Here is a 14,758-nt window from a genome sequence, read left to right as displayed (position 1 = left end):
GTAATTAAGCACGCTTTCCCTCAGACTACTCCAATTTCTACCGTAAAACCAACAGACAATATGAATTCGTAAAATAATATTTTATTTTTTACTTCTTTTTTTTCGGAAAATGTACAGGTTTGGCCAGCAGTTAAGATCTATACATTATACAGTGAGCCAGGCTAGAGGTTTGAATGCAACAGCCGTACTCTGGAATACAGATTTAGGTGTTACACACAGCTGAAATGGCAAATGAGAAAGAAAGGAAACAACACCTGCATTTTCTTCTTTTTCCCCAAAAACGCACATGATCTTGTTTATGACCAAAGTAGTACTGAAGAAAAGAACTGAATGACATATTTCTCAAAGTGGTACAAACACCCAGGAACAGCCTATTTTAACATATTATAAAATACTGCAGTTCCATTTTGGGATTGTCGAAGTTAACGATCAAAGGCTCTATCGTAACTCCGCTTCTGGCCTCTGCTTCTGAATCTGTTTCTTCCAGAGCCGCCCCGCCGCCCACTCCTGGAGCTAGAGAAGCTTCTGCCATTTCCTCCTCCTCGCTGCGTTTCTTCTAACTCAGGTAATTCATTCGCCACACACAAACGGCACTGTTTTGAGTCTTCCCATTTTCCCTATTGCAACGAAGTCACATATGTCAAGTTATATTCCATAAATACAAATACAGTGTATTTCCTAATTGTTATATTTGCTCAATTGGAAAGCAAGGAAAAATCTGTTAGCAAATACAGGGTATTCAAGTTTGTTTGTCAGTACTAGTTTCAAAACTTTAAGCGTAAAAGCTATAAATATCTGACTACGCCTCAGATACTATACAACAGAATCAAAACCCACTTTAGAGATTTACAGAGCAGCCCTTACCAGCAAACTCTTTCCCCGCCTTTCACTTATTAGGAATACCACTATAATTATTACTGATTCAACAGTCCCCACCCTCCCATCCATGATCCCCCCTCTAATCCAGAATTAAAAATTGTTTTAGGAACAAATGCTGTGGCACGAGGATATGGAGATGCACTGAGGGATCTCCACAATACCTGAAGGAAAGACAGGAAGTCCAGGGAATTTTGGCATGGAAATGCTAACTCTGCCAGACAAAAACCTGATCTCAAATTCACTTTTCTGGGGAGAAAAATCTGGGTGAAAAGCAGGGGGCAGAATGAAAAAAAGGGATCTTTAAGCGAAACATGTTGCCTACAAAGAGCAATTCAGCAGCAATAAGAAGGGGTAGATTGTTCATACCACCATTCGTTTCAGTGGAAATGTTTCAAGCTACAGATTTTTGTAGACGGGAATAGTTTAGGAAAAGGACACTATTTGTTCTGTTACTCTGTTCCTTTATGACCAGCCCTTTTGGCCACTAGAAAAGGCAGGATACAAGCTAGATAACATTTTCAGCCTAACCTAGCCAGTTTCATCTACAGTCTGCTGTTACCAGAAACTCCAGTGAAGTACGTACCTCTATTTCCTTTTGGTCTGCCACAGGAATATCAAAGCAAACACCCTACAAAGAGAAAATAATTTCAGTGGATACAAATCTAGCCTTTGAATCGATTGCAACTAAAAGGAAGTATAACAGAACCTACAGACCTACGTATTAAACCAAAGTTTTACATTTCCAAGTTATTTTTATGTTGACTTAAGATTGCTTCAAAACCTTTGAACATTGAAAGAGTTACATCGGTGTTTCACAAAACACCAATACTTGTAATTCCTTAATGTTTTTCTCAGATATATAACATTTTTCCTCTGCATAGCCAGTACTTCATGGATTTTGTTCTTTAACAAGCTTATCACCCTCTCCACTCCGAACTGTGGTCCATTAGCTTCTGCATTACTCATTTTGTAAATTCTTTCCAATCATAAGTTTTTTCTATGCTATGAATTGTATACATCCAGTACATTGAACATTTAGGTTCAGACTAAAGATCTCCTGAAGTTAAAACTATATTACAGGTTAAGTACAATAAACTACATACAGATTTAAGTACATACAGGTTAAGTACAATCCATAATTCATATGTTAAAAAGCAATTCTTTGTCTGAAGGAGCAATTTGACTATCAACAATTACAACTCAGGTAGAAAAAGCCATCCGTAGATCGTGTTCCGTACATTAAGACAGCATTGAATACTAAGTACGCATCAAAAATACATCAAAAAACTAAATACATCAAAAAAAAAAACTCAGACAGAGATAGTAAAATAATTCACTGGAATTAAGAACTGTCCCCTCAAGGTCAAATTTAAAATTAAGCGTCCTGCCAGGAAACCTTATGAAATTCCTGTATAGGAAACCTGTATGAAATTCGTAAGTCAAGACATGCAGGTTAACTTTTACAAAAAGATGTAATGTAAAAGAGAATACACACAGTACCTAAGATTTTTCTTTTATTTTTTAAATAATTTTAAAACTGTTGCTTAAGTGTAGGTTGCCTCTTGTTTCAGGCTTTCTAGTTTATCATGTCTGGGTATCCTCAGTACTGGCATATAGATGTGCTAGGATTTTGATGATTTGCTGAACTAGATACTGCCAACACCTGCCATTTTTACATCTCTCCCCCCTTCTGGTACTTCCAAAATGCACACAGTCAGCTTCCTTTCATATCAATCTTTATGCTTCTGTTACATAGCAACACAATTTGTACCTTTTACGTGTACTGCTATATCTCTCTGGACATGCACAGTTATACTGAACTATCCTACCTCCTTAACGTATCAGGGGAGCAGAGCCCTAAGCTGCTGAGGTGACCACTAAATAAGATAGAGGCCCATTCCTCTGTCAGAGGATCATGTCTTTATCAGAGTCTGGAATGAGGGAAGAAAAGCCCAACTATCCACTCCACCATAACTTTCTTACAGTAGCAGAAATACAAAGAAAAAAAAAAGCTTACCATTCTTCCCTTGATGAAACACATTCTGTTCACCTTTCTATCAACGTCATCACCAAGCTGTTCTCGTAGTCTCCGCCAAGCATAGCTCATATTGTTTATTTCTTCAGAGCAGCGCAGTATCATTGTAACAAATCCCTAAAGAGTAAGAAATTGGGCATGTTCCATTCAGTCAGAGGAATACGCTTTAGCTCATCTATCAGACATGAGAAACCTGCTAATTTACAGTCTATAAACTACATTTTCAAATGGCTCCCGTTACAGGCGAACATGCATATTTATAGTCCCTATATTCTTAGTTCCCATAAGGAGAATGAGGAGACAAATAATTATTTAAAAAAATAGAGGTATTTTTGTAGTTGTTTCATTTTTTCTTCAAATTCAGGACAAACATTAAGCTATATATACTTACAGCATCAGAGTTCAGCAGGGAGCGCTGTTCAATGGAAGTAGCACCTGAAATATGTGCTAGAGCTGCAGCTAGAGCATTAACTGGTCCCTTTTCTTGTATTAGCAACTGAGCAGATTCTTTGAAATAATCAATAGCGCTTTGAGGAACAGAATCCAGACATCTAAACAAAACCAAACAAAAAAAATTGCTAGTCAAGGAGAAAAAAATTATATACAGAGGTATCTACTTAGCTTTGGAGCATAAATAGAAATGGCAGTCCAGGACTTTAATTAATAGTGATGAGAAATGGCAATGAACAATGCAAAACAGCCCTTTTGAACTAGAAAGATAGGAAGATAAAATAAAGCTTGAGTTACCTGATAGCATCTTTGCTGGAAGCCTTTATTATATCTGTTGCAGTAGGAACACCAACACGCTTGAATGCAATGCCCTGAAATTCATAAAGCAAAATACAGATGAAAGTTGCAAACTATAAATAATTCAGTTTTAAAGAAACAGTGTTGGACTCCAATGAAAAAAACATTTAAATCTTAATTTTCTCTTGTGCTTTTTCAAAACCCTACTTTGTTAGTAAAAATTACAAGGTTACAATTACAGGAAAATGGGTAACACAAAAAACATTTATGTACCAGGTCAGTTTAAATAATCTACTGGCCTTAAATGGAAGTGAATAGACCATTTTGATATTTTCCAGCAAAAACGAAGGTCTACAAATTCTAAACAGAATTATAAATCCAAGTAAATCAGACTAAAATTAAAGTATGAGTTATGTTGCCTTTCTAAAGGAAAGCCTAAGTTTTACATGCCTGTGACGAAACCATCTCATCTTAACTGAATACTTAATCAGTGAGAAAACTATCGTATGGAACAGTGCTGGGAAGTAACAGTTATCGATAAAGCTGCACATCGGAAAATTATTGATCACATAAACCAGGGTGAACACTAAATGGAAAACCTGCTAGCTTTCTCCCCAGCCTCCCCTTCTCATTTCCACGGGTACAATCTTACGGCATTTCCTGTAAAAGCGTGGGCAAGTAAAACTGCAGTGCAGTGCCTGCTCCACAGCAGCCTACAACCTAGCCAAACTCTGCAAGGTAACTGAACCTCAACGGGATGCTTTAGATGTTGTACTCTGTCATTGAGCTACACAAACAAAACATGACATGAGGATTTTACATGCTGCCTTAACACATTGCATTTGGGTGCTTGTGAACAGAAAAAAAACTATGGTTTACCGCTTTTTGTTCCACATATCTTAACTGATTTTCTTCTTTTCGTTGATAAAAACAGATACATATCCCAGTCCGGCCAGCTCGACCTGTGCGTCCAGAACGATGGATATAGGACTCCACATCCTTCAAAATAAATAGTCTTATGACTTATCTCATTCACTGCAATTTAATCAACTCATTGCCTTCATATAATTTAGAAGTCATTACCATTAAGCCTGAACAATGCACAGTAATTACAAATGAGGATTAAATTAAAAACCATTTTATCACTTAAGTCAGAAGAGTAAGCTTTCCCATAAATCTCTAAAGAGCATGGTCGGAAAGCCAGAATCACGAGCATGGCTCAACTAGGTCTTGTTTTGTCATTACCACGGAGAACACGAGAAAACATTTTAAGTGTGTACACCTCTAACAATTCCATTCCCTGTCCTACATATCAACTTAAGAGCATGGTTATTGAGATATTAATAGTGAATTCACTGAAATATTAGCTCATTTCTTGTAACTCTTAACTTCAGCCAATGTTCTCACTGCTGGGGTCTCCTCCTCACGTGCCCCTACGTTAATCATTCTTGCAAGACAAAAAGCTTTTTTTTTTTCCCCACTGTTCACTGTTTCCAGATTTGCAACTACCATATACAGCCTTGCAGTGAGACGCTTCATACAGCCTTAAAAGGCAGCATTTTAAGAACCATCTTTACATATTCTAGGGACTGATGCACACTGAAAAATCCTCAAATAAACTACTTTTGTATATCAGGACATTCCTTACCCTCAAACGCAATGCTCATAAACTCTGTGGTGAACACCATCACTTGACAACATTTACTATTTGAAAACAGGACTATATATCATTATTACAACGAGACACCCAACTTACCTTTGGTGGTGAACTTTGTACAACCAGGTCAACTTCAGGGATATCTAAACCACGGGCAGCTACATTGGTTGCAACCAGAACTTTAAAGGCACCGTTTCTAAAACCTTTCAGCGTGATCTCCCTTTGCTTCTGAGGAATGTCACCATGCAAAGACTGGCAATCCTGAAAAAAAAAAAAAAAAAAAAACAGTATTATTATAAGACTGTACCAAAATTCAAAACAGTTCTCCCTTTCATGGTCACTTTTGGTTACAGTATCTTGGTATACAGTACTCACTGTATAGCAAGATACAGAAGAACTAAACTGCCAGTTTATACTTTAGATGTCTCACAATACTTCCTCGGTGCTTCTTACTCAGGTACCTCAAATACCTTTAACAAAGGTAGGAAAACACAACAGCAACATATATCTTACGCCTCCACCTCTAACTACTGTGACCTATGAAAATAACTATGCCCCAGCTTTCCACCCACATCCTCTATGCAAGGCGTAGCTGTTTAAAAGCAAGCCATTTCCAATAATGTTCTCAGGCCTTCCACAGTATTTCTTTAGGTATGTTTTCCAAAATGATGTTGCTTTTTAATCCCTCAGTATATTAATTTCCCCCACTACAAATTAAGGGATTAAAACATAAGTACTCCTTAAAAAAATAAACTGTAGGGTGTTTTTATCTAAACATTCTGAAAGTTCTTCTGTATCACAGCAATAACAAGTGTAAAGACTAAAACATACAGAAATCATTTTTTCTTCCACTTCCTTTCACCTCTTGCCCATAGTTGATTTCCATACTTTCCTCATGTAAACAGTGATTTAAAAAAACAGCAACAAAAATACTAAAACAATCCTACAGACACCACAGAATTCAAAAACTTCTTCACAGTTTTAGATTAATGTCACCCCACAAATGGAAGAGGCATGTATTCTGTTAGTGAGCATCAATATGCAAAACCAGAAACATCTAATAATTTCCTCTCTTACCTGCCAAGATCAGAGCTCTGCATTGCCTATGCAAGATTTGATATCACTAACACCACCAGTAACGCAGGATAAGGCTCCACGCTCAGGTTTACCTGTTAGTGAGGTCATCTAGGGGTGTGGGAGAAACACTCCTGAACACAGTTGTGGCAGATGAAAAAGATTCTGCTTTCCCTAGGAATATAATACTCCACAGCTTTTCTAGACATAAGTTAACCCATCTCCCTAGTGAAACCACACAGAGAAGAAGTAGTTGCTGTGATACCACCATCAAAAAGGAGCATGCAGTGCCAGTGCCACAACATATAAACATTGCACCACTACATCAGCGGGTTATTTTCCACCAGTGCTAGTGTGCTCTAGTGTTCTGCACCACAAACCTCAGGAATAAACTAAAGCTCACTCACAGGACACGGCAGATTGAATTCTTCCTGCGCATACATCTTTAAACTCTTCGTAACAGCTAATAAATACCTTAATGAGACACAGATAGAGCCTCTGGTGTACTACTGCTCTAAACCCTAACTGGGGCCCCCTGACTACACTAATTAACATCAGCATCCTAGCTCAGTAACTGCTATTCCAGTACCATGACCTGTCATCCTAGCAGCTCTTCAAGTTTGTTACCATGTTTTAATCCAAGAGAGACAGTTCTCTCTAAAGAAAAACAAAATAGCTCACAGCTGCTTCATTTAACATCAATGAAAAGATGTTTTTTCTTAAGAAAAAAGAATCCTTTGTAGTCCAGTGTCTGTTAGAGCAGCCTAGTCCTGAAAACTATAATGCTGAGAACTTCCAACCATTTGTTTGTTTTAAGGTTTTGTAATTTTGAAACAATCTGACCACCTGCAAAAGCCCACATCATTCACTTTCAAAGTCTCTCCAAAACTTACTCAGCCTAGGTCTAATACCAATACAGGGTCGATCTATCTGTGTTACCTAATACAAATGATGAAATACCTGTTTGATTGAAGCATTCAGAGCCAGTTCGTTTGCATCCTTTTTGGTCTCACAAAATACAATGGTCCTCCCAAGGCTGCCACTGTAGACCTGAATGACATCTCCAATAACTGCAGCTCTCTGAGACCAGTGGCACGCTATAGCCAAATGCTGTGGAAAAGAATTCCAGTTTTTAGCTTACACAAAACCCACAAGATTCTTTAAAGCATTTGAAATTTGAAAATGCAGAAATACTAAAGTTATACAGTTTCTTGATGGGCAAAACGTTCCCGGAACATGCAAAATCCCTATGGCCCTTACATGTACAACACGATCAGTCTAACATTAAGTGAAATAATTACAGTAAAAAGAAAAAATGACAGTCCACAGATCACTTTTTTAAAGCAAGGAAAAAAACTGGTGATTATAAACTGTGTCTCTAGAGAACAGCTAGAGGTGCAGGATTTTATCAAAGTTATATTAGCTACAATCATACGTCAGATAAAATGAAAACACTGCATTACAAGCTTCTTTTGAGCTCAAGATTAACGTTCTTTGAAAACTGCCATTACAATTATGATGTGCCCAACTGATTCATCAGAGTATCTGTTAAGAGGTACCCTACACCTAAACAAAACACCTTTATCAGGTATAGAGAATTAATTCAGGCTTCTAACGTACACCTTGTATTCCTTGCCATGGTATTCACCACACAGCAAGCAAAGGCCTAGCAAGCTGTGATACCCCAGGAAATCTGAAAAAGCCTCCTGTGTACAGAATACCAGAATGTGACTGATGCCTGTAATAATTTAAAGGAGCCAGGCTGATGTTAATGCATGCCTTTAGCTCACAACTCAGAGAGATTTAGACACACTGAATTTCTCTCTGAAAATCAACGTAACTGATAACTGAATTGTCACTCTGCTCTAGATGTCTATAAGGTTACTAGGTGCCATGAGTTTCTAAACCTAGCAAGTTTGAGTAGCTGTATTGTGTCCTACGCCTAAAAATTCATTCTAAAAACAAACTTTCAACATCACCCCTGATAAAGTACCTTAGATGGCACCATTTATGTCAACAGATGACCATTTGTGTCAAAAAAGGGAAAGGGATGAGGCCTGAAAACATTGACATTAGACAGGTTACTCACTTCTACTGTTGTAGCAGCCTTCTGAGTTCTTTTCCCAATTAGGTCAATCTGCTCATATTTAGACTTCATGTATTTCTTAGCCACATCATACACCCAATGTGGGCAAGTTGCAGAAAACAGTAGCGTCTGGGGATTGTCTTCAGAATCTTAAAACACAGAAAAACATTTCACAACCTTTATATCTTTTCATTTTACGGATGCATACTAGTTCATTACACACTTACTACAAATATAAGGTCAAATTTCATTATCTAAAATATAGAAGGAAAATCTTTTTTTCATTTCATGCATTACTTACACCAGGGAAAAATACTCTTGAAATTAAAAGTATTTTCAAGATTAGAGAAAAAGGTTACTTTGAACAAAAATACAGTCTCTTTTCAAGCGATTAAAAGGGTAAAAAGCTTCTAATTCCTTTAAACTGGAAAAAGTCCAAGTAAAACTTCTATAGAGGTGTCAGAGAAAGTTATCAGGCTCCTAGGTACTGGATTTTAAGCTTTCCAAAGGTCCTATGAATGATTCCCAGTTACACAACACTTCCTCACATACTACATTCATGGTACGTTTCTTCGAATACACTATTCAGTCTTTTCTAAATAAAGCCACATTACAACTTTCAGAAAAACATTCTTCGATTTTAGCAGACCAAAAGACTCCTTGTATGTCCTACTATTTGTTTAAATATTGAGATTACCTTTCTTGTACGCAACTCGTAAAATGTCTTCCACTTGCTCAGCAAATCCCATGTCCAGCATCTGGTCAACTTCATCAAGGACAACGTGTTTCACCTTGCTAAGGTCTAGCTTGCCATTCTGAAGATGGTCTTTGATTCGACCAGGTGTCCCAACCAAAATGTCGATTCCACTTCTAATGAGATCAACTGATAAACAGGAAAGAGCAGAAGAGGAGTTAACAGTGGACTAACGAGCATTCTATACATTAGAGAGACTTGGTAGCCAAGTAATAATGAAACAACAGCTTCTTAAACCACTCATATGTACTTTCCTAACAAACATAACAAGTGATGAAGAGGAGGAGAAAACCGGGGAAAATAAAAAAATTGGTAAGACAGAAGTTCTGCTGCTCTTCCTGAAGGAAAAAAAGAGATTCATCATCTCTCTTCCTTCTCCTCGTGACTTAAATTACGTAGCAAAGAGCTTGTTTGAACATGCTTGGGAAACAGTTAGATCTTTCCAAGTCGTCTGACTAAGTTAACCAGATTAAGAAAAAAACACTTCTGACTATCTGAATTATTCAATACATTTTTTCCACAAAGTTCTGTTGGAAAAAAAAAGTTATCCCTAATGACATCCTATACACACAATATATGTGTATATATTGACTCTCTATACACATGATATAGTAACCTTGGTTAAAAGTACGTCGGTAGACAAGGAACATTAAGACTGTAACTGAGAGCTATAGTTATTTCCCACCATAAAGAGATATTCTGAGCCACTCACCGAATACCCCACGATTGCCCCCCAGAGCTTGAGCTAAAGGTTGCATTTGGTAAGACCTGAGCGCGCTTCTTAAACACGCTAGTCAATTGACATTTCAATTACTAGCCATGTGTCACTTACTCTGTCCATTATATGGAGTTCCTCCATAAAAACAAGCTACTGTGAGCTTTCTCGTTATGTCCTTGAAATCTTTGGCAACCTGGTTTGCCAGCTCTCTTGTTGGAGCAAGAACCAGTACCTAGACAGAAGGATGACAAACAGACGTTCTCTCAACATGGTTTCTACCAAAATACATTAGACTTTTACCCACCAGCTTAGGTCCAACCACTATACCATTAAAAATAACAAAAAAAAGGTTTAAAAGTTATCTAGGCAAAGATTAGGGAAACACACTACTTAAGTTTCTCATGACATTATTAACCTCCTTCAGCACATACTCATGTAGGAGTTTTTTTTTTTTAAATGAGATAGACAGGAGGTACTTAAATTTTAACTTCAGCTTTTGAACACATCAGATCAGCTACAGATCGTCTTCTACATGTGCATATATTGTGTCAGTACAAGACTGAACAAGTTGGTTAAGCTTTTTAGCTTTTTTTTTTTTGATACTGTTCTCAAACCTGGCAACAGAGTCTTGACAGAAGGACCTTTAAAATCCTTGTCCTGTTATATCTTTCATCATTGACACACGTTATAAAAAAGTAAGAAGTGCACTAGGCTGGATTAAGGCCTGAAATCTTTTCTCTTCTGATATTCCTAACTCCCTTGATGAAAGTTTTTCCTTCTCTGCAAGACTGCACCGAATCTTAAGTCAGCATTCCCAGTCAGACAGCCAACACGATGGCCAGATGCAGATAAAAGAGCTAGTAGTAATTTTGGAGTAAACTTCAGGTAGCCTGAGATGGGTGACAAGACGAATTAGGCTGACAAAAATAAATTCCACTACAAAATGAGGATAGGTGTTGGCCTTTCTAGTTTTGGAAGGTATCATGAGAATTTGGTAAAATAAACATATTTCTGAGAAGAATGCAGACAGCTCATAATCAATCTGCATTCTCTGGAGCAGGATTTTTAACATCTGGTGGTGGTCCTACTTAAAAAATAAGTCTATTTTTAAAATCTCCTGCTCTTTATGTGCTTAAAAAAAACATGCTTAAAGCAGACAGCTTTTATTGATCAAAAAAAAGTCGTTATTTTGTTCTAACTTGGGAGAAAAAAAATCACCCAGTGACCAGTGGGCCCAAACAGGTAAGACAGCTGGCCAAAATTACCTAGAGACGCAGTGAACCCCTCTAGTTTTTTCTCTCTGTAAGCAGAAAAAAGAATTGTCGAGTAGATAGAGCTACTGTGCTCTTTAATCTTGATTAGAGGGCATGAGGCATAACAGGATGCAGATAAAGCCCCAGTGAACATAACTTTCAAAGAATCTTTCAAAGGTTGCTAAGAATCTGTGCTAGCTTATCCCTGCACAAACGTGAAGAACTTTTCCAGTGGGCTAACACTCTGAATCACTTGGACAGAAGACAAAAGCAAAACCAGCATTCTAAGTTACCTTTGGTGAACGGCCTCTTTTTCTTTCCTGTGAGTCTGCCTGAAGCTTTTCAATTAAGGGAATAGCAAAAGAGAATGTTTTCCCTGTTCCAGTTCGTGCTTGAGCAATTACATCTTTCCCAGAAAACACTGGGTGGAAGGTCTTCACTTGAACGGGGAACAGGTACGTCACTCCTCGAGCTGTGACAATGTGAACAGACTTCCTCAGCACAATCACATTTAAAGCCTTCTCATGTACATTTCAGAGGTCATCCCAAGCAGAATATCCAACAACTCTACAGTAAGTCAGGACTATATCATCACCTCCACTGCTTCGCGTAACCACAGAGCCATTTTTAACGAGCACCCTAAGACTGCCTCTCTTAATCTCCCCTGCATACACCAGAGAGAGCTAGCTGGGACAGAAGAAGTTACTAGCCTTTAATAGAAGTCTTTAAACACCATGATTTTATTCATGTAACGCTCCCCTCCTGGCTACAAAAATTTCTTATCTTCAAATAAAATGCTAGTCAAAATCAATTCTTCTCTCAATCTCATATTAAGTCATACAACTCATGTCAGAGATGCTAAATATATCTGATTTTCTTTTACTTGCAATGATAGAACTTTTAACCAAAAATTTCTCAACGTTTTTTGAACTTGTATCTGTTATTTCAAGTTCCACTGTAATGACTGAACCAGGCAAAACTGAACACAGACTTCTCTGTGCTCAAAAATGTATTTAAAGTCGGCATTCAATACGCTTTCTGTGTAACATCGGTGCTTGCATACACACAAGTAAAGCCCACCCCAAAGCTCACTGAGCATATTAAGTGTAAAAACACATGACAGATCATTTACTTCCTGTGACCACATCATGCCAAGAAACTTACCTTGAAGAAGCTCAACAGTCACTTTGGAAATAGGGAAATTAGAGAAAGCACCCTCCTTCTGCTCTTCAGTCATCTCCTGTTGGGTAAACAAGAATTCAAGTAACTTTACATGTGAGTATCAGATGACCATCAGAAAGTTTAGGATATGGGCATGCACACTGGTGTCGTAGACAAAGGTCAATTTTTTGGTAACAATATCACAGCCTTCTTTGTTTTACTTGCTTACTATCGTATTTCAGTTAGACGAAAGTGATCTGTAATTTAAATTAAGGCAGTTTCAAATATAATGGTATAATAATGGAAAATATATAAATTAACTCCAATAGCTTTTAATTACATTTTAAGATTATATTTTAAGCAATTACTGACAGCCAAGCAGAGTAGGTTGTAATACAGCTCGCTAGCCAACTTCCTACTTCCCAACTAACACAGCACAGTGATTTACATGTACACCAATTGATCCCCAAAAGAGCAACAAATTGGGGCAGATCATCAAATTCGCCTACTTACTAGTGCATCACTTCAATATACACTGTCGCAGCACACTGACTAAAACGTTAAGTGTGCTGAAAAAAAAACTACCCATGCCAATGCTGGGTGCTTTGTGAAGCATCAATCATCACAGAAAAAAACGCAAGCAACAGTAAACAACATGGCTAAATAGACTTAAAAACAAATCCTAGGAATGAAAATATTTCCCCCAACAAAAAAAGTGAATTATGTCAAGCAATTTTAAAAAGACAGAAATCAAACAGAAATAGTCAGATAAAAATATTACCCCAGGAAGGCTTAAAAATACTTACAGAACTGGTCCGATGATACACTGTATTACGCTAAGAAACAACACCTTACAAAGTGATATTTAGCAAGATCATAGATAGAAACAAATTAACATTTAATCCTTCTTTTTCAACGAGCTAAAAAAATAAATGTTGCTTTACCCAAGAAATACCCATACTATCAAAAATAAGTCAATTAAAATGTATTTCTGGCCATGACAGTCACATCTAACAATGCTGAATCACATTAAAGTACCCTCTTGCTGCAGCTCACCAACAGCTGCTAACAGCTACAACAGCACTGGACTACTGAAGTGAGGAAACCATGGCGCGCTGATCTGGAACTTCAGCACTTTCAGAATTTAGAACTTTTGCAAATAACCGACAGCAACGACAGGCCAAGCAACTTGAAAGTTTACAGCAGACTTCCCATTGATTGAGAGAGGAGGAGGAAAGGAAAAAAAAAAGAAATAACGTGTTCTAAATTTAATCTTGTTGTAGCACAGGAGTTGAAAGCTGACCTGATAACTGTTGGTAAATCAGTTATTACTTTTACCTGCTCTTGGTCGCTGTCACAGTCCCCACTTGATGTTTCGCTGGAATTACGGGGCCGCTTTTTGTGGGCAGATTTAAGGGTGAGGGAAGATAACCTGGCGTTCTCCGGGCTATCTCCTCCGGCATCACCGTTTTGCTTCTCTCTGCTCTTTGCTTTCTTGACTTTCGGCGAATCGAGCTCATCCTCCGACTGCTCGCTCTCATCTGTCTGCGATTTCCTCTTCCGAGCCTTGTCGCGCCGCTTGGCTTTCTTTTCTTTCTTCTCCTTCTGGGGAACGACACTCCCGTGAGTACCAACCCGCGCATCACCCGAGCCGCGGGGAACCGAGGCAGCACGAAGAGACGGCTCACAAACGAGCCGGCTCACAACCGGCCGCTCCCCCGGGGGCTCGCGTAACTCGCCAAAACCCTCCCATAAAAAAAGAAAAAATCCCAAATCCCGCCCCCTCCGCGCATGTGCCGCCGGGAGCCGGCTTCCCGACCGCGGCACACGCGGCGCTGTGGCCGAGGGGGCTTAGGAGGACCCGGGAGCCCCCCCGGGCGGCTGCTCCGGCCGGGCCAAGCCTCGGTGCCCCGGCGGGGGCGGCAGGGCCCGGCTGAGGGGTGGCCCCGAGGCCTCCCGGGGGCCTGGCCGAGGCCACGCCGCCGCGCACGTGGCCGGCACGGCCCAGGGGAGCGCGGGGCTCGGCCCCGGCTCGGAGAACGGCGGCGGGGCCCGGCCTAAGGCCGCCGCCGGCACCGGAGGGCTGAGGGGTGGGGAAGGCCCGGCCCGGCCCGGCCCGGCCCGGCCCGGCCCGGCCCGGCCCGGCCGCACCGGCTGCGGAACCCCCCCGGAGCCGCTCCCCGGTACCTTGCGCCGCCGCCGGCCGTTGCCCGTGGCCGCCTCGCTCTCCATGGGGCTCTCGGAGCCCGCCTCAGCCCCGCTGCCGGCGCACAGCCGGGTGGCCTCGGGCATCGCCGCTCTGCTCCGCGCCTCGCCGCCGCTCCCCGCCGCCGCCGTGACAGGAACGCGCCCCGCCCCGGAAGCCGCCCGCCGTCCCGGCCGGCGGCAGCCAAC

At 40.0% G+C, this 14,758-nt stretch overlaps 1 protein-coding gene across 2 annotated transcripts; it reads right to left on the bottom strand.

Moving 5' to 3' along the window:
* Window positions 1-65: 65 nt before the first annotated feature.
* Window positions 66-14,736, bottom strand: LOC308197278 (nucleolar RNA helicase 2-like). Of its 2 annotated transcripts, none has more exons than XM_080597506.1 (15): window positions 14,552-14,736; window positions 13,703-13,969; window positions 12,368-12,443; window positions 11,497-11,675; window positions 10,065-10,182; window positions 9,176-9,361; window positions 8,482-8,627; window positions 7,353-7,502; window positions 5,418-5,579; window positions 4,541-4,660; window positions 3,662-3,735; window positions 3,306-3,465; window positions 2,897-3,031; window positions 1,463-1,507; window positions 66-617 (listed from the first exon to the last, which is right to left on the bottom strand). In XM_080597506.1, exons 1-15 carry the CDS (start codon window positions 14,654-14,656, stop codon window positions 423-425), a joined length of 2,118 nt encoding a protein of 705 aa, XP_080453632.1. In that variant the 5' UTR covers window positions 14,657-14,736; the 3' UTR covers window positions 66-422. The 2 variants fall into 2 exon arrangements, with proteins under 2 accessions (XP_080453632.1, XP_080453633.1); XM_080597507.1 differs by having other exon boundaries at window positions 13,703-13,966; window positions 14,552-14,730.
* Between the last annotated feature and the right edge of the window lie 22 nt (window positions 14,737-14,758).

This window comes from Anser brachyrhynchus (genome assembly GCF_964034855.1).
Source record: "Anser brachyrhynchus genome assembly, chromosome: 6".
In the NCBI taxonomy this organism is placed as follows: Eukaryota; Metazoa; Chordata; class Aves; order Anseriformes; family Anatidae; genus Anser; species Anser brachyrhynchus.
This window is presented reverse-complemented; position numbering and strand designations above follow the sequence as displayed.